The sequence below is a fragment of the Poecilia formosa genome, unplaced genomic scaffold, assembly GCF_000485575.1.
Source record: "Poecilia formosa unplaced genomic scaffold, Poecilia_formosa-5.1.2 Scaffold442, whole genome shotgun sequence".
Classification (NCBI taxonomy): Eukaryota; Metazoa; Chordata; class Actinopteri; order Cyprinodontiformes; family Poeciliidae; genus Poecilia; species Poecilia formosa.
In genome coordinates, this window is record NW_006800381.1 from 315,332 (window position 1) to 343,220 (window position 27,889).

The window sequence follows — 27,889 nt, forward strand, 5'->3', positions numbered from 1 at the left end:
TTGGGATGTATCTTACTAGTGAATTACATATAAATAATAGTCTTTACCACCTGTGTAAACTTTGCTGGTGAATGTTATAACACATAAGTTTTATAATATGTGTTATATTGTTTCATTTCTAATGCTCTTGTGTCATATAATCTAAGTCAATGTTAGAGAACAATTAATATTTTTAGATGTACAGAATCTCAGTTAGTCTTCATAGCGGGGCTGAACCCGTATTACACCGGGTTCAGATACCAGCTAGGCGAGATACCAGCTAATATTAGCTGGTATCTCGCCGGTGGACATAAATACAGTAAAGTAATATTCTAATATATAATATAATCACAATATATACACAATAATATGTCCATCTTACTTGTGAAATGCTGTCTGTGGAGCCCTCACATCAATAATCCATAGATCCGAACAATAATATCCCTCAGAGCTCAGCTCTGAGGGATATTATTGATATTATTGATATTATTATTGATATTATTATCAAAACAATAGCTCTATTGTTTTGATTGAGGAAAGTAGGAGTTTATACCGCTCTAAGATGGCCGCCGTATTTCCTGCGCCGGAGCAGCCAATGCGGCGTCTACCCTTATATTATGTCTATGGTTTGCAGCGTCTATGATTTGCGGTTCACGTTGGAGATAAATTATTGTGGAGTACTGTAATTTGCCGACAGATGGCGTAAAGAAATTTGTTTCGCATCAGTTCGAAAGGAAAAATTAATAGATTCGTAAATATAAAAATAAAGGGTATTATAGCTATAATTCAGAGGAGGGTAGAGTGCCCAAAAAATTTACTCTGATAAGAGTAGCCATACATCAATATATTTTCACTCAAGTAAGAGTAAAAAAGTATTTGGTAAAATGTCTACTCAAGTGCATAGTAACTGATCTTATTATTGATCATTTAATATATAAAAATTACACAATCAGACAAATCATATTATAAAGTCAAGTGGAAATGTTGGCATTTTACAATAATCAGGCAAAATAAAATTTTTCCAAATCAGTATTTTTTTCTATAACAAAAACTGCAGGTGTGTGTCTGATTAATTTTTGGTTAAACGTGTTTGTTTTTCATACTGTTGGTAGAGAATCCAGAAATTTTACTTGCATTACATCATAATAAAATTACTCAAGTAAAAATAAAAAGTACATTGTGATAAAAATAATCCTAAAGTAATTTTTTTATCAAAAACGTTGCTCAAGTAAATGTAACTAATTACTACCCAACTCTATAATTTCAGTATGTTTTGGTTTTATAAGCCAGTAGTGATGGTTTTTACCGTTTTTATTTATTTCAATTTAAAAAAATGTTTTTCCAATTTCAGTTTTTGTTATTTTGCTAGTTTTAGTTAACAATAGCAACCTTGCTGCTGACTTTAAAAGCTCCACCCTTTGTTTTTTGTTAGACGTTGAGATTTCTTTAAGTTCAGTTGCACTTTTTAATCACGTGGCTTTGCAAAGCCTCTCGCTCTCTTTTCTGAGCTGTGAGTGTGTTGTCATGTCACCGCAGTGACCTCGCCTGCTGGAGGTCAGGGAGGCTGACGGAGGACAACACAGTAATCACAGAAATATGAGACTTTGAACAGTGGACAGCTAAATCCATTACAGGATTACACTGGGCAACAACTGAGGAAGCATAATGTTTTCTGGTGTCATCTTGCTGCTATGTTGCAGAAATATGTCTCGCACTAAAGTTGGAGGAAATAAATTGTTTTTCCCATGATCCCATGCATGTTCGGTATATTCTGTGGCACTGCATGGGCGCAGTCAGTAAAGCTTATAGACAGCATGCCAACCTTTGCTTAGTCGGCTGTTTATCCCGACCTGCGCAGTCGAGAGGTGACTCACTCTCTGTCAGGGGCAACGCACTGTAAAACCCGACCTGCTGTGAATTTCTAATTTGCCTTTCCACTCGTGTGATTTGTTCCTGCAGTTTTACTCCAATTTGGATCCATGCGGTGTTCCTTAAAAGTGCTGATGGGAAAAAGGAAGCTGCATTTTTCTTCTTCATGGCATGTGAAACTCCCTCTGTGCTGTTGAAGGCAGTGATGCAAACACCACCGTAGCAGCGACAGAGGGTGTTTCAAGGGCTTCAAGAGAAATACATAAAGAGAGCTTAGGGCCTCACAGGAGCAAAAAATCATGTTTATGTGCTTTTAGGAAGGTTATACAACCTGATTAATGTTTGGTTTTGTGGAAATGCTTCAATAATTTAGTTGCTTGAGGTAATGATTGTCATCATCTGGTCATCTTTAATGTTTAATTGTAAATTTTATACAGTAAATTGTAGAGGAAGAGGTGCAAGTACTGTGGGTTTATAATAACGTTCACCCAATTACAAATTTCTTCTGTTTTTAGCTTTTATGTCACACTTAAAGATGCAGTATGTAACTTTTATAAAATAATATTTTTTCCATATTTGTTGAAACTATCACTATGTGGTGATGTTATGTTATAAGACAGATAACCTGTGAAAAAATCGAGCTCCTCTGCCTTCTCACGGTTCCAGCTAAAAACAACCAATCAGAGTTGGTAGGAGGCGGGTCTTATCGCTGTCAGTCACTATCTGTGTGGCGCTACACTGCAGCTAGCATTGTCTGTTGTGAATGCTAAGACTTGTTAGCATGGCCATTGATGACAGTAGATAAATTGTAAGTTGTTTCTTCGCTTCTAGCACGTACTTGAGGTTGATTGACAGCGCTAGGAGAGATCGATCGATCTTGTCACAGATTATCTGTTTTGTGACGTACTGCAGGTGTGTGTCTGCAGACACGTTTTGTGACGAATTTTGTAGCGAATTTTTGGTTAAAACGGTTGCTCTTCATTTCACATTGGGTAAAGTGTCCAGATATTTTCTCAAGTAAGACTAGAAATACTTCAACATATTTTTACTCAAGTAAAAGTAAAAGGTAACCATCCAAGGAATTACTCAAGTAAGAGTAAAAAAGTATTTGGTAAAAAAACAAAAAAAAGAAGAGTACTCAGCTAATGAGTAACTAATCATTTAATATTTAAAAATTACATCATCAGATGGACCAAAATATAAAGTTATGTGGAAATTCAAAATGAAAATAATTTATTTAAATAACATAATTACATCATCATGCAAAAGAAGCTTTTATTAATCAGTTTCTTTCAACATAAAATTGATGAAATTTCAACAAAAACTGCAAATGTGTATCTGTGTTTGGTGAAGTTTTAAAGTAAAATTTGATCTTCAGAGAAGTCACAGTAAGTAGAGTATCAAGATATTTTACTCAAGTAAGAGTAGCAATGCCTCATAATAAAATCAGTCAAGTAAAAGTAAAAAATACTCCTCAGTTACAGTTGCTCAAGTAAATTTAAATAGTTACTGCCCAACTCTGTGATATAATAAGGGTTGGGGGCAGTTTTGTTGTGTAAAAGTGACAAAAAAGCAAAAACAAAATAAATCTGGAATGGATCCAGTATATTTTTACATTACTCTCCCCTCCTTTGAGCTTTATTTAAATGCACACCCTCTGCAGCTGCTGTTCATCATTCTTTGTTTTTCCCCAGGATATTCTGCCTGCCCTTGTTTATCTAATTCTCGTGACCTTGGTCATCTCACAGTCTTCCATTCAAGATGTCGCCGGTCCCCTTGCGTCCTCCTCCCGATCCTCCAGCGGACTTTGCTCTAATGTCCTAACGTCAGCAACCTTAGCGCTCCTTCAGCATTACATTCAGGCCCTCTTTCTTCTTCTTGGCTCATTAGTGCCACAGGTAGAGTTGACAAGAACGGTCACGCAGTCTCAGAGTGATAAAATACAGCCCAATACAAGAAGAAGAAGAAGCTGCTGCAAAGAATTAGCCAGATCTGGAAAATCCAGCACCAAATAATAATAATAATAAAAAAACAACTAACATGCACGAGAGAGTCTAGAGAGTGAGGTTTGGTGCATTGCACAATTTACATTATACTGTATATTGATTAAATCTGTGAGCCCCTTGGGACGGGGTATTGAGCATCGTGACTGTGGGCTGGATTCTAATTCTATCCTCTGAATTTTAAATTACCTTCTGCAGCATGTCATTACTACTTGAGTAATGTACCTCAGCTTTCTGTATAAAAGAAGTTCACATTCGCTAAAAATTATGTCGATACTGAATCATTTATCATTTGTTTTGCATGTGGAATGTGCTTTGCATCAGTTATGTTTTTTACAGACACACAAGTGCAGATAAAATAAAGATAATTAATGCTTTCACAGATGTACAGTTTAAAAATGTATCTTAAAGCTTTCTAACCATTAACTTCATGTTTTTAAGCCACTAACAACTTATTTTCTGTTTTCATAGTATTTAATAATAATAATATCTATCCCATCATCAAATAAAGCTTTACTGCAGCGTCGTAAAGTGATGACATCCCTTTCGGTTTCCTCCAATTTCTTACAACTACTAAACTTTAACTAATGGTATTATGGAAACACAAAGGTGCATAATTGTAAAATGGAAGAAAACAAATACTTGGATTTAGAAGTTTTGTATTAATAAAATGTAGAAGAAGGTGAAACTGAGTCAATATTTTGCAGAAACACTGTTTGCTGCAAGTCTGTTGTGTTGTTCAAGACTGTTTACATACTGTTAATAATTAATTGATGCTAATGCACTGACTGATAACTAGGATCAATTGGGTTGTATGTATGATTGAATTAAAATTATTTTTTATAAATATTTGTTGTGAATTGGTGCTATGTAAATACACTGAACTGAATTGTGTCTCCACCAGCTTTAAGCATCAAGACATTTTATTTTTGACTCAATAATGTGGCACATTGTGAAATAATTATTGCATTGCCATCGGAAGGTTTTGGGTTTGACTTTGACTTCCCTGTCTATCATATGCTGTTATACTCTTGGGCAAGGCCATTTATGAATATGGATATTTAGTGTATGAATGTGTGGCAGCTGGCTGAATGAAAGTAACATAACAAATTGATTGGTCAGTATTACTTTAAAGAGGCTGTGTTAACTTTTCAAATCTTACCACAAATACTCATTTGGATTTAATTTTGGACATTGACTAGGCCTTTGTAAAGCAAAAATATTTTCTTTTCTAATCTATTCCAGGTCTGGTTGTATGCTGAGGTTTGTTATTCCGCTTGAAGATAAACATTTTGTTTTTATATTCAAGTAAGAATTGCACTACTTTTTTTGATGTTGTAAAAGTTAAAACGTAGCCGTCCAAGAAATTACTCAATTAAGACTAAAAAAATATTTGATAAAGTAACTACTGAGCCACTAATTATAACGTCTAATTTTATATTTTTAAGTGATGTTATTAGACAGACAAAAATGTATAAAGTTAGGTGCACATCCTGGTATTTTGAAATCAATTAATAGAAATAAATAAATTCAACCAGAAATATATATATATTTTCAATATAAAAGAAAATGACAATAATTCACATAAGTAACAAAAAACAAATCAGGCAAAAGAAAATTTTTCTAAATCAGTTTCTTTCAATAAAAAACTTATGAAACTTTAACAAAACTCCAGGTGTGTTTCTGTGTCTGCTGAATTTTTGGTTAAAACATTCAATGGGTAGAGAATCAAGAAATTTTACTTAAGTAAAAGTAGCAATATTTCTTAATAAAATTACTCAAGTAAAAATTGTCTTCATTTTTCCCAAAAAGTAAATGTAATCGAGTAAATGTAACTAGTTTACTACTCTTCTCTGCTCAGAACATACTGTCAAAACTTGGTGACAGTTTTAACAAATAGTAAAAAAAGAAAACCATATATTTAATAAAAGTTACATACAGCAGCTTTAAGAGAAATGAGTCCATTCTGTCTGTATGAAATATTCCTTATTAATGGATCTATTGGAATCGATGACATAATGAACAGCCGGTTCCATTCCTCCTTCCACATTGGGAGCGGAGATCATCCATAGATCATTTTTCCTCCATTGTTTTTGCTCTCTCGGTGGAATGGCGCTCCATGCCGCTGCTTCTGCTGCTGTGGCGATCCTACAATCTGCATCCCTTCCCTGCTCTCTCCCCCGCGAACAAACGGGAATGGTTTCTTCCGAGCCAGCCCGTCACTGTCACCGCGGCGGAGAAGGCAGCCGAAACGCGAGCGCGGAGCGGGGGGTGGAGTGGAGAAGGAAGGCTTCATCCACTGCCTGCCATTGCAGTGCGGCGGCTGCTGCTGCTCTGGAGACCCTTTCCTCCTCTGTGAGACCTCCACAAGCACGCCGCGGACACCATTGCAGTTCCGAAGGTGAATGTTTTTGTTTGTTTTTATGGGTTTCACGGTACCTTTCGGGGCGAACTGGAGCTATTCCCCTTCCTCCCACCTTCCTTCCCTCCGGGTACAACAAGCGGGCGATAACGGTCCATAGCAAGCCGAGGTAACTTAGCCACCTCGCGGCTAACTAACTGCATCCGCGCGCTAGCGACCGTTATCCCTCAGTGAAATCACCAGCAGCAGCAGCAACAACAACAACAACCCTCCCTCGGCTGTTTTTAGCTTCGAGCTTCCACGAGGGGGTCATGTTAAGACATAACCTCCCCTCATCCCTGCTGTCATCGCCCTGACTGGCTGTTAAAATAAAAGCGCGTCCAGGTACCGTTAGCGACAGGGAGCTAGCCTAGCCTTCTAGAACAAAATGTCGGCCAGTTAGGGGCTTGATTTATCCCAAGGAGGGTTGTATAAAAGAGGGGGCAAGAAAATTTATTGGGAGTCGGTGAGAGTGGGAACATGGAGTCAGTCAGCTGCTGGAAACGGGGCTTGTTTCGTGTTTCAGTGTTGAACGGAAGGTGATGCGGTTGCTCACCTTGTTCCGTTATTCAAAACCAATGTGGTTGTTTTGGTTAAGCTAACTATGTTTAATGTGGCATGACTTTCTGGGACATTTCATATCTAATGTCACGTCAGCTTCATGCGGGGTACTGTCACTGTTTGGCTTACCAAGGACAGCTCATTTCCTATATGATGGAAACATTAGCCAGCTGTTATCACCTGTGGAATGCTAACATTCCTAATCTTATTGATATGATATTTTGTCACTTTATTACAGTTAGTCATAGTTATAATATATCATTAGTCATAACTGGTAATTGTGGCTAGAACTGCTGTCTGCAAACCCCTCAAATGAAAATATTAACATTTAAACATTTAATTTATTGTTTTGCCACACTTATTGTTATTTTATAGTTATCAAAGCTATTTAAATTATGTTAAAATTTATTGTGTGCACACTAACATTTAGTCTAATAGTTCTAGCAGATAATTTATAATGGTACAGGAGGACAAGTGTATAGCTGAGCCATAAATTATCCATGTGCCTGCTATATTTAGATGGAAAATATTTTTTATTCAACCAAGAATTTTGGTTTGTGAAATCAGGCCAGGATGTCTCAGAAGATAATGAAACCAAGTAAAAGGACTATCATTTTTGAGGAAAATTAGTTTTTATTTAGAAAGTCAAGTTGAAATGTATACATACTCCACTCAGTAATCAGCAGAATAAGAAGGATGTGATTTTGATTCACACTTCCTCTCTTCCGACTATTTTGGTGTCCTTGGTCAAGACTTCATTTGGATTTAAAATTATTTCCATTCAACCAGAAGTTTGTGACAGGAAATGAGACAAGCAGCTCTCAAGAGATGAAACCATTTTAAGACTGCATCAGTTTTGATCAGTTTTTTATTTAGGTTTTAATAAAGAATGGCACAAATGAAACCATATATGCACTTCCAAATGAACATCTTTACTGGCATTGGAGAAACCAAACTTTTTTTGTATTTGCTGACCAACTTTCTGAATGTTTGTACTCTTATTTTCAGGATTTATTTATGGTAATAAACTCCAGGCCTTTGAAGTTGGAAGGCCTCTTCACCATCACCTTACTCTTTAGCTCCCTTCACAGTTTAAAGCCAGAGCTCTGTCTGGGCCATCCAAATAATTATTGCCTCCTGTTTAAAGAAATATTGTTGAAGTTCATGCAACATTTTAAATTTAAAACTGCCAGGAGGTTTGAACAACTTTGAGCTCAACTGTAGCTTGATTTAGAAATTCTCCTATTTAGCTGTATATAGAAAGAGAAATTATAGATATTATAACTTTAGACTTAACAACAAAGTGAATTGGTGCACAACCAATAAATAGCAACAGTTTAGATGGTTTCTTAAATTATAGCTCCAATGCCATTGGAATTTTAATTTGTGCATTATTGCAATGCCAAAGAGCTGTTTGCATGCAGAATTTGGTTAAATAATATATTTTTAGTCTTGTATATTACCTGACTGCATGCCTGTAATTAATTTGACCAATTGAAATGTCAACTTAATGTCAACAACTGATGGAAATTTTACAGAGACTGTAGAAATTTTGGATAATCAAAGGGACAGTTTGATGAAACGGCACAAAAACCAATAAAGAAGACATGAGCACAACTTTCTTCTTCACATAATATAAACAAAAGTGGAGTAGCGTCAGATTTTTGCGGTGGTAGAATGGATGATTTCTCTTTTGTCTTTGGTAAAAGCCATTTTTCCTGCTAACTCTAGTTTGTTTTGGTTCTATCCACCCAGAATTCCCAGTGCTATAGTCCGCTTCCTGCTTTTGAAGCAAGAATAAGCCTAGTTTGTTCATTTCAGCTTTATTCCCCCCTTTGACGATACATATTTTAAATAAAATAAATGTTATTTTTTAGTATGACCGATAAAATATAGTTTTACGGTTGGATTTTAGAGCATGTTCATTTTACCACAGGGGTTCATCTGTGTCCACTTGTCCTATCATTACTTTTGCCCTTCAATGCTAATTATGAAGGCTCTCTCATGCCAACCAATATTCCAGCTACTCTTCTGTGTTGTGGTTGTTCAAATGGCTTCTGGATGCTTTACAGACATCACTGCAAAAACACAAAATTTTACCAAGTAATTTTGGTCTAGTTTCTAGACCAGGGGTGCCCAAAGTTGATCCTCGAGGGCTGGCATCTTGCATGTTTTAGTTTTCTCCCTGGTGGTAGTAACAACCTTTTCAGCTTGTCGATGTTCTGTTTTGGATCCAGGTTCGTTAAACCAGAGCAAATATCTCAGTACCCTTGAAATAAGACAACTTAAAAGTAACTTCTGCAAGATATACAAGCTTGTTTTAAGTCAATGTCTTTATTTGGTTGAAAACATTCTATTTCCACTGGCAGATTATTTACAAGACCATTTTCCCATGTTATAGGTGAAATAATCTACCAATGAAACCAGCACTTTTTCATCAATATTAGGGAATTTATTTAAACAAGCTCAAATATCTTGCTAAAAAGTTACTTATGAGTTAGTTTTGTCTTATTTCAAATGTACTAAGATATTTACAGTAGAAACACAAAAAGTACTTGGTAAGATTTAGTATTTTTACAGTGGTTCTAATGGTTTACAGCAGTCCTCTGTTAGATTTGATACACAAAAAGTCAGTATATTGCACTGAATCTTGCAGGCAGTGTGATTGGTTGAAGTTTGATGATTCACCATTCTCTCCTTCTCAGCATTAGCCCCCCTTCAGGGCCATGACTAAAATGTGTCATCACTAGCATCATGTTTGTAATGCTGCATGAAGCAGCAGCTGGGGATGGTTAATAGATGTGTCAAATGAAGTGAGTGGGGCACACTGCAGATGATATTTGTGGCTGTAATTAGATGTTCTAATTTCTGATTAAGATCCCTCCACCCTCAGCGCTTCAGAAATCATTCTGCTCGCAACGCTGGTTTAGGGATTAATTCAGGTAAACGTGTCACCTGAGAGGAAGAAAATGTATGGCTGCTGAAGGGCACTCAGACATGTTGGCCTGTAAATCATGTTGCCCCAAGCAGCCGTCATCTGAGTCATCGTGGTTTTTGAAGGGCAAAAGGATCTGATATTTTGCCTAGTTCAGATAAATTTGACTGACTGTAGCTTTGGAGTTGTGTGTATTTATAGAAGCTGTCTTGAATGAGTGGCTTATCCATTTGCTTGTGACAGCAGATGTCCTAATGAGATGGAAACACTGCGTTAGTGGAGTGTTGATGCATGGGGTCTAAACTTTGCTCTTTTTGTTACTTGTTTATGACGCTTGCAGCACAGCTCAACATCATAAGAATCTGTTAAGTAATAATACACGACTGATGTGCTTTTCACTTGTTGCTTGTGAACAGATTGAGTGTAGTTTTGTGAAGATCTACAAATCTGCATTGTGTCATCATTGTCTTAGAGCAGGGGTGTCCAAAGTCGGTCCTCGAGGGCCGGCATCCTGCACGTTTTCATTCTCTCCCTGGTGGTAGTAACAATCTTTTCAGCTTGACAGTGTCCCTCTTAGACCTTCTAACGAGCCGTCATTTGATCCAGGTGTGTTAAACCAGGGAGAGAACTAAAACATGCAGGATGCCGGCCCTCCAGGACCGACTTTGGGCACCCCTGTCTTAGAGAGAGTAGATGTAATGAATAAATTTAACATTAAACATAATGCAAGTTGAATAAACATTTTCAGCCTCCTTTTTAGCATTTGCATTTGGTAGCAGGGTAAACTGACAAAGATAATGCAGTATTTTAATTCCAGAGAGAAAGCCATATAGTTTAAATTAGTAGGTATGGGAAACAATTGTTGGTATTGATATTGGTTATCGAGTTTTAGTGTATCTTAAATTTTGTGGCGGCAGACTGTTTTATGTTGTGTATTCTATGTAGTTTACATTTCTAATTGAATACTGCTAACTAGCTGCTAAAAACCTTTGCTAGCTAGCTTTTTGCATCTATCCTGGGTTAGTGAAAATTTGCCAGTTTGTCTCCCGTATGATGCTACATTCATTCTGTGCAAAAAATCTTGGCACTAACCTTTACAAAATATGCAGTCTCCTTTTGTACATTTTGATTGTTATACAGGCCTTAAATCCAATTCATAATGGTTTTAAATTTCAGTTGGTGAAACCTGCAGAACCAATGCAAGATAAAGGCAAAAGTTTCTGTAATTAAAATGAGGAGAAAATTGTAAAAAGTGGATAAAATGGTTTGTGTGAATGGTTTGGATTTATGCCTTTTATGTGCAGAAAGCACTCCAGTAGTTGGCTAATACTACACATTTCAGTTTTCAGTGCTATTTATTGTGTGTACTTCTGTCATTAATAAATAAGTGTGCACAATTTTACTTTGTTCATTTACTAAATGTATGCCTCATTGGCTCAATTGGGGAAAAAAACCTCTTTTTACAAGTAGTTTTGTCTGCTAAGCTTTTGTTGTTGTAGTTTTAAAATGGCTGCTCTCTGGGAGAAAATATTGTTAATATTTGCAATTGACAATGGTTTTGATGAAAATAAGGATTGGTGTACTGTTTTTCTTTACCTTTTCTACATAATTTGCATTTTAGAAAAAGTGATTCATCTGTACTTTGGCTGCCTTTAAAGGATTACCAAGCGAAGACTTTCCCTCTATGTTTTCTGCACAGTAGATATCTGTGTGTACAAATTGCCATTTTGGCTACGGCTCCTGCAAATACAGAGGATTTGCATGTATAAATCAAGTCCATCATAAATCTTTGTGTGCATGGGGTGTGAAATTATCAGGGTGCGGGCTTTCATCAGTCACATTTCAACATGAACCACCTTTTTATAATGGAACAGAAACATCCTTTATCATTTCTGTTGTTCTTTGGCTCAGTTGTCCTCATTTCCATCACTGTGATGAAGAGGAGGAGGCGGGAAGCAGGTCGGTGCCTCAGCTTATCTCCACATTCCTGCTCTCTTGTGTGGGGCACTGATAACTTCCTCTGCGCTGCTGATTGAGTTCAGGAGCTGATTTCCTGCTTCATGCGCTCAGTTTTCACCGAGGCTCTGCTGCTCAGGATCCCCGACTCCAGAGTCTGGAAATAGACGTTGGTCACTCTGAGCGCTGAAGATTAGACCTGGAATTTAATTTCTGAAAAACACAACTTGCACAGAGTTTTGTGGGCTTTATTTGCCATAGTTTGCAGTAAAATGCACTTTGGGTTTGGCTCCAAATAGCTGACAGACTGAGTAAGCAGTCGTATAATGGATATAAACCAGGGAGCTGCAGCCTCTTTAGAAGTTCGAGAGCTGAATATAAACTCCAGCGTTTAGGAACACCTGCTCTTTGTAGCTGCTCCAGGAATACTTCATCCAAAAGTTGTCTTTAAACGAAATCACAGATTCATTTCACAAAAGATAACTAGTTTTATGTGGCATGTTATGAAATTTTAAATAGTTATTTCTGTGAGTTTCCAAGTTGGACTTTGCCAAATATTATTATTATTTATTTATTTATTTATTTATTTTTTGTAATAATTTGTAGTCGGTGTAAAAATATTCCAACTGTATATGATTGTTTTTTAATTCCTGTGCAATGGATCCCAATGTTTAACACACAGTAAATACAAGATGTTGTGTTTTCATTAATAGAATAAATGTTTATGTTTTAAAGAACCTGTTTAGCAATTAATAATCCAGCTCAGATTTCAAACTTTCTGATTCTTTTGGATCTTTGAAATAGAGATTTGGATTGTTGAAATAATCATCAACTAATTTAGTATTAGATTAAGTATTGAGACATTAAAAAAGACAATTTGCTAAAAGTACAACCAAATCAGAGCAGAAATTAAGCCAAAACTGTAAAAAAAATATCTAAACATATATGTATATGTATATATATAAACCCTATTTTTCTGTACATTTGTTCTACCCAGAACTCTTCTAGTGGCACAGTTTTAGCTTCACCTGGTTCAAACTCTTAAAAAATGTTATAAAAATAACCTTTTGCAGTGTGATTATTAATTGTTTAATTTAAAAAAATAGTCAATAAATCAGACTTTCACTGCATTGATGTAAAGTCAAACAGAAAGGACTGAGTTTTTCACATGTTAAAACATGCAGATGTTTCCTTTGCTACAAAAGATCACGCTATGTTGCTGCATCTTAGGCAATAAAATGTTTATTTTCTTACTTAGAGGTGAATTATTTGCATATTTCAATGCATTTCTAATAATTTATATAAAAAACTTAGGTGGTTAAATGAAATATTTACAGAATGTGCCAATTTTTTTAAACAAAAATAATCAATTAGTAAAATAACACTTAGTTGCAGCTCTGCATGCTTGCCCTCTCTCTCACTCAGAAACCATTTCATAACTACACAGTAACCCAGCTCTCTTCCTTGGTAGTACGGATGTGGGGTATGCAAATGATGCCGTTTCAGCAGTCTTTAGGAACAGTCTCATAAATGTCAGTATTTTATAAGGAGCGATCTGTCAATGACGGGCAGCACTTGAGGTTTAAGTGCACGAGGTTTAGCCGAGTGTGTTTCAGAATAAGCCACCCTGAGTTTTATGTGACCAACCTTCAGTTCATGTCACCCTCTGCGATAAAGTGCACAATAACTGTTGCCTGTTTGAACTCTATACCATAATACCAGTATGGTGAAATCGCTCTAGATTCATCTACTTTTTCAGCAATGCCTCTGCACTGCTGAACTCTTATTATAACGCTCTTATCTCCTGTTTTTCAAAAGAAGCACTAGAGTTCAAGAATGATTGCATGTGAATTCTTCCGTCTGTTCAGTCATGCAGGATGCTCTTACAAAGAAAACATGCAAGCATTAGTATTGTAAACCAACTCCTGTTCAAATGCAAAGGAAAACAGATAATCCAGAAGTGTTGTGCCACAACGCCCTCTAAACGCCGAATGTAAGTAAATGTCAAACGGCTGAAGCCTTGTAAGTTGTCCTTGTGACGCCAAATCCTGCTGAGCCGGACCGTAAAGAAGCTCCATCTTTCTGCGCTGCAGCTTTCTGGTGGACAAATTCAAAATGCTTTGTGCAATCCTGAAAGTCTTCTCTTACCGCTGCAACGTTGAGTGACATGTTTATAAAAATCAGCTGATGAAAAAACAGATTTTTAAAAACTCAGCCAGTGTCAGAGGTCATGCACACCAGAGCAACAAGGTTGGGCAAAGACCTGTATCGTGTGCACTGCATGTTAGTGTAACTTTTAAACAAGATCCGTTATATTTGACTTGATTTAGATCTTTGGTTACACTTTACAATAAGATGGCTTCTTAGTCTGTAGATATGTTATGAAATCAACCAAACACCTTTATATGTGGGCCTGTCGCAATAAGAAATAAATCAGTTAATTAGATGATAAATTAAAACAGGCTCATTAATTTCTATTTGCATGATTTATTGTTTTTCTCTTTCTGCCTAAAACCTGAAGACACCAAACTCAACTAGCCCTTTTTTGAAGTACAGTTTTTTGTACAGAGACTTTATAATTCATTTTATTTGTTATTTCTGTTGTTTTGTTTATTTATTTTGGACATTTAAAATGTCTTCCAGTTCCGGTGTTAAAAATGTCATTTGAGGAGTTTTGGTGTGTTTTTTTAATATATCTTAAATGCATATATTTTGTACAGTTTTATCTTAATTATTGCTCCAAATATGTTCTTTACTTTAGAAAATGGCCATTTTGAGTTTACATACTCCAGTTAGTAATTAATAAATTAGTTGGCGATTACTTCAATATTTTCAACATTCAATAAATCACGATTAGCCCCATTAATTGGTTCAGTCCAACAAAATAAACAAAGTAAATGAACATTAGGTGTAAAAATGCCCTTGGGGAACATTAAGAACAAACGGCATCAACGAGTTAAGTTATTGAGAAGTCTAAAACAGCATTAGGTTATAAAACAAAACCTTAAATGCCTCACAGCGTTCTGCTCAATCCATCATCATCAGCAGGAACAAGGAAGCCTGTCAGAGTAATGGAAAGATGGATGGAGCTAAACCTAAGGATGAAACTGGAAGAAAACTTGAGACTGGTTCGATACCAGCAGGACAAAATAACGTAAATGCAGCCAGAGCTGCAAGAAAAGCTTCACATGAACGCTTTCGTGTTGAAAGGATTCAGCCACAGTTCAGAGTCTGGTAAGATGTTGAAGCTCTCCATTCCAAATATCTGACTAAACTATTAGTCATTCGACAAAAATTTTAATCAGCGGCCATAGAAAGTCCAGAAACGTTTAAATGATTTTTGTTTTTCCAGATGGAAATTTTTTTATGTTCAGCACAAAGTATATATATTTTTTTAATGTTCAACAAGTTTTACTGAAAATCAGACCTGGATTCATCCAAATCTGCATTTCATTAATTTTATAAAACTAATAAAACCTCAATACAGCAAAAGTTGACAAATAAATAGTGAACCAAATCCTGTTCTTGTTTCTAAGAATAGACAAGAACAATTTTATTTTAAAAAAATTATTTTGTGGCCATACTGCACTTCACACATGACCGTTTGGGCCCAGGAGACAAAAAGTTGCCAATCGCACTTTTTAGATTTCTACTTCTATAAAAACATATTTTCCTTCCTATGAGTTTATCACACAAGATCCCAACTAAATGTGTTGAAGTTTAGTGTTTAGGTGACAAACTGTGAAAGCTTTGAAAGAAAGTGTAATTAACTTTTCTCACTTTGACTTTCCACATTGCTCTACAGTTTAATCGTGCTTTCCTTTTGCAAACTTAAACAGTTTTTATATATAACTTTAGTGATACATCACATATTAATGTTATGTTTTTCTTTTAACTCATTAAAACTGTTGTCTTCATCAATAACTGACATCTGTCAGATTTAGCTCCAGTTTCATCCATCCAACTAGTTGATTTGTCATCTGAATCAGTTGCTGCAGTACTTTTTCAAGAGGTTGCTCTTTCTAACTAAATCTTGATGACTTGCAGTATTTTATTTTTTGTACCAACTTTTATTTCTTTTGAAAGTAAAATGACCTGTGGTTAAACACAATCTCCCAGTGATGCTAAAATAAGTTTAAAAACGTTTCAGACGACTCCTCCTTAGCGTTGTTCTGGTCCGTTTGCTGTGTTGTGGGGAGGGTTTCTTTATAGAACCATTTGTCCACCTTATTTACAATGAGTCAGGCATTTAAGGTCAGATTAAGTGATGGTTTCACTTTTATTTTGCTTCAGTCGGAAAGTGATTTATTTATGAATAGGGTCTGATTACTGACCATAAAGCTGTGCATTTTTTGCAAAGTGTCCTTTACAATATTTCCTTAATTCATGCATGTGTTGCAGCACAAATGAGGAAGAGGAGGAGGAGGAGGATAGTGATAACTACACATTTTGAGCCACATGGTGGATCGGTTCGGCCCGGCAGCGTGAGGGTTAAGTCCGATACAGCAGTTTACACTGCGGATGGATTTTCGCTAGTACAGAGGAGTCCCAGGCTGTAGCGGAACTGCAGATCCCTCACAGATTGTTGCCAAGCTGGAGGGGATTTTTGATCCCTTGAGCGTGGAAGAGCAGAGTTTGAGGGAGCAAAGCGTTTGCGGGAGAGATGCCGGGTAAGAACGCAGACCCGTGCGGGACGCAGAAACTGCCAGGGAGTCGCTGTTGGGCGTGTTTCATAACCTCTCACCTGTGCTCGTAAATCCATCCAGTGGCTTTTTTTTTTTTTGAGCTAAGGAAAGGGAGAAGGAAGGTGGGGGTCAGTCCCTCCCAGCACTGATTGGTGTGGTCATGCGCTGCTGCTGATGTGCGTCTGCTGGAATCTCCTGCTGGATTTACAAAAGGAGTAGCTAGATGCTGAGGACTCTTTTGTCTGTTGTTTGTAATGACCCGAACGTAAGTACCCCCTCGCCTTCCGCATGCAACGCCTTAGTATGAAGTCGAAGATGACGACTCGCCTACGTCATTGTAGCTTTCACTGTTTTTAGTGATTCACAGTGTACTTTCACGTCAGCCTGATTTCCTTGTCTTGACCTTGGTACAGACATTGCTGCGTCCTCGTGTAGAACCGCAGTACAGTGTCTTTCCATGATGTTGCATGTGCAGATTGTCACTTTTCTCTCAGGGGACCCCCCCACCGCCCCGCTGTGACTAGAGGGAAGGTATGAGCCCTCATTAGCATTTGGCTACGTTCTCAGACAGAAGCAGCAGAGTTTCAGCAGTTGTCAGCACTTTGCAGCACATCGATTTCACTTTCTGAAGTGATCAATCATCTTATTTTCTTTTATTGCCTCACTGCCAGCAGCCGTGCTGGAACGTAGTCCTGTTGTCATCCGTCTCTGGTCGCAGTGCAAGTTGAACAGGGTTGAGGGGAAAAGTTGTTTTGACTGAGCAATTTGTTTATTACCTCTGTAGCCATTTGCATCATGCCCGTTGCTGGTTTGCTGGTTAGCACATACATCTTGATCGTCATATGAATATTTTTCTGTAATATTAACCATGTTTTAGTATGAACATCATCTGCACTGGGACTCTAGATATTTTCTGAGCAGCTCTTGCCTCCGTTTGTCTCGTCAGAGAAATTCAACAAATGGGGCCCAGCGATACAGTGAATGTTTTTTCCTTTGCCATATTGCATCATTTGTTTCAGTCAGGCCGTTGCTATTCCATACAACGAGATCTTATTAAATGTTCTGCAGTGTTCATGCTGCAAGTTTGCCTTAAATCACTCTGTTGCTGCATCACAATGGCAGAATTAATGAGAGCTATTTTTAGCCAGTCCGTTCCCAGAGCGCTGTGAATTGAATAAGACTCAGCCGTACCTCTAAACCATACTACAGCAAAAAAGAAAAAGAATGTAATCTTTGTCAGAGCATTCAGCAGCCCACCAAATTGCCTCCCAGCCCTTGGTAGATGAAATGTTATTTAGTTTTTTTCCCTAAGTGAGTTGAGGGAGACTGCGCTCTGTAATTTTAATGAGACTTTTAACCGAATGCAGGATTAAAAAGCATCTTTTTTATCTGCTGTGCTGGACTGTGATGACAAAGCAGTGATCTTCGTGGTTGTGTGCATTAACATTCACCTGTATCAGACAAAGTCTTACAGTTGATTTGACAGTGTGAGAAGTTATGCTTTTCAGGAGAATATAATTAACCATCGTCTTGGTTTTGAGGTGCTCTTAAAGTTTCTGTCATCATAGCAGCTCCAGTAATTGGAGGGATTTTCTTATGTCTGCACTTTAACAGAGTTTATACGCTGTAAACAGACACAGGTTCAAGTCAATGTTGATTTCTCTTGAAGAAATGTAATTAGCATTCAGGATGCATGTTTATTGCTTTCCTCCCATGAGAGGTCATTAAATATGCATTTGTCTATGCATATTTATGCTAAGGACATGCTGCTGTGTGAAAACAGTTGTTTTAAAGTTTCATTATCATTTAAAGAGAGACACAAATGTGACATTTAAGCCAGTTTTAACACATTATTCTGGTGATTAGCCCAACTAGAGTGGCTAGCTTTGCTAAATCAAAGCTTTGAGCTGCTTTTGTTTATGTTTGCCCTTCTTATTATCTCCCCACAGTGTCTCTATGCAGCCTGAACGTTATGCAGATCCTTGCTTCCTTTAATTTATGCACCTCTCTGATTCTGATAGTGACTAACTTTGACTCAGTAACCCTCACTACTTCTACACCAAACAGTGTCTAAAATCAAGCCCTTAAAATAAATCCATTAGAAAAGTGTAAGTAATGTCAGGTTTTAAATTTTGTTGTCAGGACTGTTTTATCTCGTATTCTATGTAGTTTAGTTTTTTTATATATAATATACCCTTCCTAGGCATCTAGCTAGCTTTTTATATCTATCATTGGTATGAGTAAATCTACGGCCAATTGGCAGTACGACCTTCGTTTTTGCCACTGGATGCTACGGTCATTCTGTTTGAAAAAGATGATCTATAGAAGGAGAATTAATTTTTTTATATATATATTTCTTGAATTAGATTCATAATGGTCTTAAAAAGTTTTAAATTTGAGTTGGTGAAGCATGCAGAAACCATGCATGGGGTTCACTGTACTTTGGTAGAGGTGCAAAATAAATTTCTCTTGCACTACCTTTGACATAAATGCATATTGGGTAGCTGTTTTCAACTACCTGATGTATGTCAGTAATACATTTGCCAATGCTGTTGGTAAGAGCACAAGAGACACTAATTCATATGTTTGCAGCTACTTCTCTTGCTCCAGCAAAACCGAGTTTATTCTTGGCTGCGTACAACATGACGAAGAGTTGTTTTTTTTTCTTCTGGTTTTTGATGGTTTGTTTTGTCAGACGGTTCTTGGAAGATTTGAAGCCAACATCCTTTCATGCAGACAAAGTGTCTGCTACAAGATATGCTGATGCTGTTTGGTATGTTTGATTTATAACCCAATAAAATGGCAATGAAAGTAGGGGGAACTACCATCATGCATTGTTCAGGGCAACAGTTGGTTGCCATGGAGATTAAAATGGTAGACCAGGGATGCCCAAAGTCGGTCCTGGAGGGCCGGCATCCTGCATGTTTTAGTTCTCTCCCTCAACGTTTTCAGCTTGCCAATGTTCTTTTTAGACCTTCTAACAAGCCATCATTGGAACCAGGTGCGTTAAACCAGGGAGAGAACTAAAACATGCAGGATGCCGGGCCTCCAGGACCGACTTTGGGTTCCACTGTGGTAGACAGACATTATCTATGATGTTTTAGAAAACATTTTGTTTTCTAAAACATCTAAAAGACCGGAACCACTGTGGTAGCAGACATTATCTGTGACGTTTTAGAAAACACTTTGTTTTCTAAAACATCTAAAAGACCGGAACCGCTGTGGTAGCAGACATTATCTGTGACGTTTTAGAAAACTCCCAGCTTGTGGGTCAAGACATGTGATTCTGCTTCCCTCCCAAATGTTCTTTGGTTTCCTGCATAGAAAAGGAAGGAGTTACTTTATCAAAAAAATCCCAGATGTAATAAAATACAATTTAATGTCACTGTATGCTTATGTAATTACAATAAATTACATGTTTGTTTAATGTTTTTCTTGACTTCAATAAGTATGTAAACAAAACCATGTTATTGCATGTTGCTTGTTTTCTTTGTATCTATTCTGTTATTTTATTAAGCATCTATGCTAATTGTTTTGCCATAGGAAAAGGCTTTTTCAGCCATAATCACTATCACAATTTACTTTTTAAATTTTTGGTTTTTGTCATTTGACCCAACACAGTCCCTCTTGACCAGTTCGTTCCTCCATCCTGGAGCATGTTGTCCATCTGTGTTGTAATGCTGGCAGCTGAGAGTTCGGTGGTTGTAATCCCCCGAAGCATGACCCAACCAACATGGTGGCTGCCAGTTCTGGCTCTGGCATGTGGCATGAAGCATTTTCTTGGCTCGGGTTGTTTGTATCTGAAGGGTGCACACTGCCATTTTCACCAAAATTCACTTGCGATAGTGGACAATCTCTTCCTGATAGTTACTTGGATGGGAATCCAAGCAATGCTGCTTAAATGTTAGGTATAAAGTAAAAGTGAAAAGTATTGTTTTGTCTGTATATGTGGCTGGGTTGTTTCAAGACCTCCCACGTTTGAAAGGAGCCTTCAGACATGTCCTGAAAATGTCAGGCTACTCGAGCAATGCCACATTGGTCCCCTGTGTTACCAGAGCAACAAGCTGAGCAATTACATCCCTGAACTGAAAGATGTGTGCAGGAGAAAGGTAAACACAACACAAGGGAATCTGCACAGCAGGAACAAATATGTTGCTTTTTATTATTCTTTACCTCTTGATTCGAATATAATTGGTCAGACATGGTTCACATTCTATTATAAAGTAAATAAATCACTGCATGGAGTTAAAAAATATATTTTATTTTGCTTTTGTTGAGTTCAGTAACAGTAAACAAAATGAGTCAGCTTTAGATTGATTCAGCTCTAAATACAGGGTTTCCTCTGCATGTAATTGATTGTGTCGCATGGCAAAATAAAAGCTGTCATTTTTTTAAAATTGTTTTTTAATATATGTTCTACGTTCCCCCAGAAAACTTGCTAAGCCCAGTGGTTGGGTGCTAATGCGGTCATTCATCCAGCGGCCCGCCGTGTTTTTGAGTTAAAAACTGTTTAAAGTTGACAGGAAACTTGAAAATATCACCTGATAATTATGTGTTATTGGAAGATTAATACCTGAACACCAACTTTAAAGTCTTAAAAATGTTTTTTAATATATGTTCTACGTTCCCCCAGAAAACTTGCTAAGCCCAGTGGTTGGGTGCTAGTGCGGTCATTCATCCAGCGGCCCGCCGTGTTTTTGAGTTAAAAACTGTTTAAAGTTGACAGGAAACTTTAAAATATCACCTGATAATTATGCGTTATTGGAAGATTAATACCTGAACACCAACTTTAAAGTCTTAAAAATGCAAACATTAAAAAAAAATGTAAATAAATGAGCGATGCTTAGCCTCGTGGGGGCACAAGTAAAGCCTGGTGGCCCGCCAGGCTTATAGTACACTGGGGGAAATCCTGATGTTAAAAATATGTAAATAGACACATTGCAATTATTAAAGCAGTTAAAAAGTTAAACAAACTCAATAATTTCCATTTACGTGATTTATCGTTTTTCTATTAGAAAAATTGGATGTTAAAAATCTTCAGTGTGTTGTTTTTGTTTCAACTATCCTTTTTTTTAGGATAGTTTTGTTTAGAAAAACTTCATAATTCATTTTATTTGTTTTTTTAATGTATTTTGGATATTTTAAATGTCTTCCAGTTCCCGTGTTAAATGTTCATTAGGATTTAAAGTTTACTGACCTTTGAGAATGTGTTCTTACATTATTATGTCATTACCTTTATACTTACTACTTGAAAATGGTCTCAAAATGGCAATATTACCATTTATCGCAATAACGTCAATTTATCATCCAGTAAAACTGACTGAAATTGGCTTAAATGTAAAGCATATACATATATGTGTGCAAACATATACTAATCAAAATCAGAGTTTGAAATTAATTTAAATATCATAAAATGTTAACATTTACTTTATTTTTATAAACCAACGCCACCAGCTCCTGCCTGTCTGGCTACTGTGTGCTGCGCTGCTTTCAGGAGTGAAGTAAGACTAGTCCGAAGTAGAGGGAGGGAAAAAGCTGAAGAAATGGTACCTAGAGAAGTTTAGGTTAAAAGCATTTTAAGTTCAAGTCTGTGAAAGTGAATGTTGTAAAAGAATGTTGCATTTGAACACTAATGTAGTTAATAAATATAGTTTCACCTTTATGTGTCTCCCCTGTCATGCCACCACCACGGTTTTAAAAGAAATCCTAGAGGAAACCCTGAAATATGATCAGTGCATGATCTCTTTAGCTTTTGCACAATGCCAAAAAGATCCAGGTGTAAATCCCAGTGGTTTAAACCTTCCCCAAAAATCCTTGTTGGTATTCAGGAATTGTTCTTCCATGTTTCCTATTTGCTCTCCATTCTGTTTAAAAGATCAAAAGGAGTCGTCTCGTTCAAACTTTTGTTCCTCCCTCTCCCTTCGCTTTGTGTTTGTAACACCATCAGCTGCTATCCGGGTTTGCGGTTGATGCTGCCAAGCTGGCGACGTCTGGGGCCACTTTTGGCAATTTACTAAGCTGCCTGTGTTCCCAGACGCCAGCTGATGTTTGGCATTTGGCCGACAGGTCGTAACAGACGCAGAGATGATGTGTTTGTTGGTCAAACAAAAAAAAAACAGCTCAGAATCACAGACCTAAACTTTCCTATTCCTACATGCACACTGCAAAAACACAAAATCTTACCAAGTATTTTTGGACTAATTTCTACTGTAAATGTCTTAGTTTTGCCTTATTTCAAAAGTACCAACTTATAAATAACCTTTCACCAAGATATAGGAGCTTGTTTTAAGTCAATGATTCCTTTATATTGATGAAAAAGTACCAGAGATTTGCACCTTTCTAGAAAGTAAACCAAAAATAAGTCAGATTTTGTGTTTTTGCAGTGTAGTCATTTCTAATTACCCTTGTAGTTATCATAGGGTTTGTTTTTAAAACATGGATAGAAACATTAAATAGGTCATTTTTCCGGTTTTATCTCCTCTGACGGGTCGATCAGCAGGACAGATTCTGTTTGTGTTTCTTTGTATGAACTCAGAGAAAAGCATAGTGCATCAAAAAAGAATTATCTTTTAATTTCTTTTATTTTGGACTCAAAAAGAAGCTGCTCAGTGTATTGAATTGCTGCTGTCAATGTGTGCTGCATCTCAATGCCAAAAGACTGCTTTAGATGCAAAATCTGGTGGGCTGTTATATTTCATGCACAAAGCATTCGCGTTACTTGCCAATAAAATATATTTTGGGCGTCTACTGACCTTTATGTGCTTCATAAATCCTCGCAAATTGATCCCTCTGCTTGAGCTTCCTCACATTTTGTTGCACAAAGTGAAATCTTGGGTTTTTCTGTGTGGAGAATTGTTCTAAAAGTCGTAATCTAACGCATGAAGCTTACAGGGTTTATCAGATTAGATGTAGTGGTGCGAGCAGAAATCTGCCTTAAAGGGATAGGCCTAATAATGTTTTATATGCAGCTGTTTAATGCTTCACAGAAATGCTGTGGATGTGAAATTACATCAAAGTGTCTTTTTAGTTTTTGTGGCTTTTATTTTCAAGGCTGCTTCAGTGAATCTATATTATCTGGAAGTTTCATTTTGGTTTTTATTATAAATATTTCTTGCTATTGTGATGCATTCTAAACGCTGTACGGAAGTGAACAGCAGTTTGTTTTTTTAATAAAAACCAAACTGAGTTGCTGTTTGTCAAATTTTACATTTTAAATTAATTGTCTGTTAGATGCCAAGAAAAAGGGGGAAGTGACTCCAGCTTTTACTTTAGTAAGAGGAATGCTTTGTCTCTAAGGTTTTTGTTTTTCCCAGGTCCTAAAATTATGTTTCTGCACCCAGAATTTAATGTTAAAGTTTAAGAGTGCAGTTTTAAAAGAAGAAAATGCAGCTTGTGTTTGAAACGTTGCATCTGAGCCTGAAGTAGAGATAAATGTGCATGTTTGGACTTGTGCTTCAGTATTGAACCAGGATGTTATTATGGTTTAATTTTAATATTTGCATGAAGATATGTGTTTTTTTATTTCTGGTTAAAAACAGTTTAGTGTTCAGACTTTTTAAAAGCAGTTTACATCGGGGGTTGACCTTTTTTGTGAGCTCCATGCTTTTTGAAATTCCTTTTTGTGTTTATTTCAGGTCAGCTCTGGCTTTAATGATTGGTCAAATAGTGTCTATTTGTTTTAAAAGCTGTTAAATGTATTTTTGATGTAAGGAAAGTATTGAATTCCTATATTTTTAATCCAAACCAAAGTGATAAAAGACGCTTTTTTTTCCCCCCTTGCTTCTGTGATCATGTTGACAATTAGGCTAAAACCGTTTGGCAGCTTTTAGCTCGTTGGACGTGAACTGCATCTGAACCTTTGGAGCTGAAAACTTTTCTTCTTCTGTCTTTCAGAGTGCAGCGATGGAGGAGACAGTCATTTGGGAACAGCACACAGTTACACTACACAGGGTAAGGCATTCGCTCTTTTCTCCTTCTTCCTGTTTCCTGGGTCAGAATCAGTAAGGATATTTTACAGATACTATTTAAGTAAAATATGACGTTGTAGAAATGTAGATTTATTTCTGTAACTCAATTCTCCAAGCAAGAATTGAGTTTTCTGGGGTCCTATTTGCGAAATGCCAGAAAACTTATATTTTGTAGTTTTCTTTGTATATTTAAGCATTTGATTTTTATTTTTTATATTTCCCTCCAATTCATGTAAAGCACTTTGAACTGCTTTGGTGCTGAAAATGTGCCATGTAAATAACATTACCTTACCTTAAAACTTGCATTTTAAGTGCATTAAAAGTGTAATTATTTCCTGAATGACACTTCATAACATTTAGGAAAACTCCTTCAAATAAAGCGTTTTGTGTGATTTCATCAGCGGTTGCTAATGATTCTGACTCTAACTGGATCTCATTTACATTTTAAGTGATAGGTGACACATTTGATTCCATTAAAATCACAAAAACGTCACAGTAGTTAACTCTAAAATCTAAAAACCGTGTGCGTGTTTCTGTATATTTCTTCCTTGCAGGCACCAGGGTTTGGCTTTGGGATAGCCATATCAGGAGGTCGGGATAACCCTCATTTTCAGAGCGGCGAGACCTCCATCGTCATCTCAGATGTGCTGAAAGGCGGCCCGGCAGAAGGCCTGCTGCAGTAAGATTTTGTTCTTGGATGCTGGATCAAATCTCTAATTTTAGCTTTGAGTTACTCTCCATAAATAATTAGTACATTTGAAACGCTCCAGAAAGACTCCAGTGTGCTTGTTCCTTTTTTTCTCATTTTTTCGCCTGCAGGGAAAATGACAGAGTGGTTATGGTCAATGCCGTCTCCATGGACAATGTGGAGCATGCGTACGCTGTCCAGCAGCTTCGCAAAAGTGGGAAAATTGCCAAAATTGTGAGTGTTTGTTGGCAAGCGTTGTGTTTGATAGCTAACGAATATAAAAGCAAAACTTCAGGGGAATTAACGATTGATTTCATCTGAAGTGACTGAATCTGATTTCATTTAGACAATCAGACGAAAAAGAAAGGTGCACGTTCCCATGGGCCGGCTGGGGGAGAGGGAAACCATGTCCGAACACGACGAAGAGGAGGACAGCTACGACGAAGAGATATACGAGACGCGGAGCGGGCGCAGCGGTGCTTACAGCGGCGTGGGCGGGGCCATGGGCAGGCGCAGCGGTCGGAGCAGCGGGCGGCGGGACCGCGAGCGCAGCGGCTCACGAGAGAGGAGCCTGTCGCCGCGCTCGGACCGCCGCTCGCACAACCTTCCCCCTCGCCCCGCCAAGGTCACGCTCGTCAAATCCCGCAAAAATGAAGGTGAGGCTCGCAAAGTCGGGGATAGAAACGAATAACGGGACGTCGTCGTTTTATTCGTTCCCCTGTTTTGGTAGCTGAATAAATCTTCCAAATCAGCTCTGGTCAACTGCCAGAGTAAATAAAAGTTGCCAGCCTCAGCAAAATCCTAGCAAACTCAAGTAAATAAGTAAAAGAGCAATTAATCTTCTTTAATCAGTCTGTTAATCCCAGCGGGAGCAGCAGCTGTCGGCGTAGAGAGGTCGGTGGGGCTGCTGTCACGTGAACTCTCTGTGCTAACATCGTCTTTGTTGCTGTCGTTCACTCTGTAAGCAGAATATGGCCTGCGCCTGGCCAGCCACATCTTTGTCAAGGACATCTCCCCCGAGAGCCTGGCGGCCAGGGATGGCAACATCCAGGAGGGGGACGTTGTACTGAAGGTAAGCAGAATCTGACACATGATTACAACTTCATATTGTTTTTAGTTAAAACAAATCGGGTTGTTTTTTTATCTGAAGCTTAATGCAAACCCTTTTAACTGTCTTCATTTAGGTCTGTTTGCCCTTTAGAGACCATATACTTTACCTCATATTGAGTACTTTTATCATTTATTGTATGTAAATTTCACATATATGCTCCACATGATGTAAAAACTGCTAGCAGACGATGACTAGCATTGGTTTTAGCTGTCAAGTTGTCAACATAACGCCCTAAATCTTAAATGCACGCTTGACATATAAAAGAAAAAGGGATGCAATCCTAAGTTGGCAGTCGGTTGCTATAGAAATTAGTGTAACATGGCTGACACAGAGGGCGAGAACAAAGACAAATACGAGTGGTTTTGAGTTGTTCTTTAATGGTTTTTCTGTATTTTTCCAATAGCTGTGGCACACTGCAATAAATTAATAATACATACATCTCGAGGTTTTATTTTGTCAACGGTGTCGTTCTTCCAATTGTCTTTTTGCTCTCCAGCGTTGAGCGCATGTGCAAAACCTCTGGATGGAACCAGTAACATACATGTCTACACAAATAATATTACATTAAATCCTCTGACCGGTTTTCAACAAAGTTACATTAGCAGGTTGTCAAACATCTCCTAAAAAGTCTTACATTGATGTATGTACAATTAAGGCCTTAAAATTTCTTACTTTAAAAAAAAAATTAATTTAATTTTGCCAAAAATAATAATTATGGTTTTAAAATTTGTCGTGTCAGGAATATTTGTTCTTGAATGGGAAGGGAGTTTTTTCTGCCTGGCAGAAGTTTGAGTCACACGCAGACATCGTCTTTGCTGTCTGACTGAAGGTGATCGATGCTATCGCTAACTAGCTGCTAGCATAGCCCTACTGGCTCGCTAGCTTTTCTGCCTCTATCATGGGTAAGTACTAATTTATCACCAGTTTGGAAAATGCTGGTTTTCACTCACTGTGTCTTGCCAACCCATCTGAGGCTGTGTGGGAAAAAAAATACTTTTAAACTTGGCAAAAAAAACTAATAACTTCTTACAAAAAGATGTATATAAAACACACGAAACCCCATGATTTGATGGGGGTGTACTTTCTTTTCACCATGGCTATCTTAATGAAAGCTGACATCTCTTTCTTTGGATTGTCTCAGATTAACGGGACAGTGACAGAGAACCTCTCCCTGATAGACGCTAAGAAACTGATTGAAAGGTCAAAGGGCAAACTAAAAATGGTTGTTCAGAGAGACGAGAGGGCGACCCTTCTCAACATCCCCGACCTGGACGACAGCATTCCTTCAGCTAACGCCTCCGACAGAGATGGTGAGTGAGGGACTAAGGGTTGTTTTCATGTGAAACGATGGCAGATTAAGTCGTACCTGCTGGCTTCACTCTGCGCCCAGTGACCTCCTGACCTCTGTCTGACCAGACATTTCAGACATCCATTCTCTGGCATCCGACCATTCCAATCGATCGCATGACAGACATCGTAGCAGCCGCTCCCGCTCACCGGACCGGCGGTCCGAACCCTCAGACCACTCCAGACATTCGCCTCAACAAATCAGCAATGGCAGGTAAAAATTTATTCTACCAGATTTTACTGCTGAGGGTATTTTCATGTATCTGCTATGGTGTTCCTGTAAATTTGACTTGGATTTAATATTTAAGTAAAATGAAAAAAAAAATCTAATAAGGTCTTTTGATATTTTTGTTGATATTCTGACAATATCAGGTTCTCAGCGTTTTT

General features: G+C 37.5%; 1 protein-coding gene across 9 annotated transcripts in view; it reads left to right on the forward strand.

Moving 5' to 3' along the window:
* The window catches only part of tjp1b (tight junction protein 1b), a 106,100-nt gene that overhangs the window by 53,922 nt on the left and 24,289 nt on the right, over positions 1 to 27,889 (forward strand). For 5 of the 9 annotated variants that reach the window (XM_016663759.1, XM_016663755.1, XM_016663757.1 and 2 more), the window contains 7 exons: positions 24,283 to 24,339; positions 24,911 to 25,035; positions 25,176 to 25,278; positions 25,391 to 25,700; positions 26,010 to 26,116; positions 27,297 to 27,465; positions 27,572 to 27,716. In XM_016663759.1, the coding sequence (XP_016519245.1) occupies positions 24,283 to 24,339; positions 24,911 to 25,035; positions 25,176 to 25,278; positions 25,391 to 25,700; positions 26,010 to 26,116; positions 27,297 to 27,465; positions 27,572 to 27,716 (1,016 nt within the window). Of the gene's footprint in view, positions 1 to 5,764; positions 6,253 to 6,289; positions 6,598 to 16,597; positions 16,655 to 24,282; positions 24,340 to 24,910; positions 25,036 to 25,175; positions 25,279 to 25,390; positions 25,701 to 26,009; positions 26,117 to 27,296; positions 27,466 to 27,571; positions 27,717 to 27,889 lie in introns of those variants that run through there. The other 4 variants (XM_007577474.2, XM_016663762.1, XM_016663761.1 and 1 more) reach the window with 4 other exon arrangements.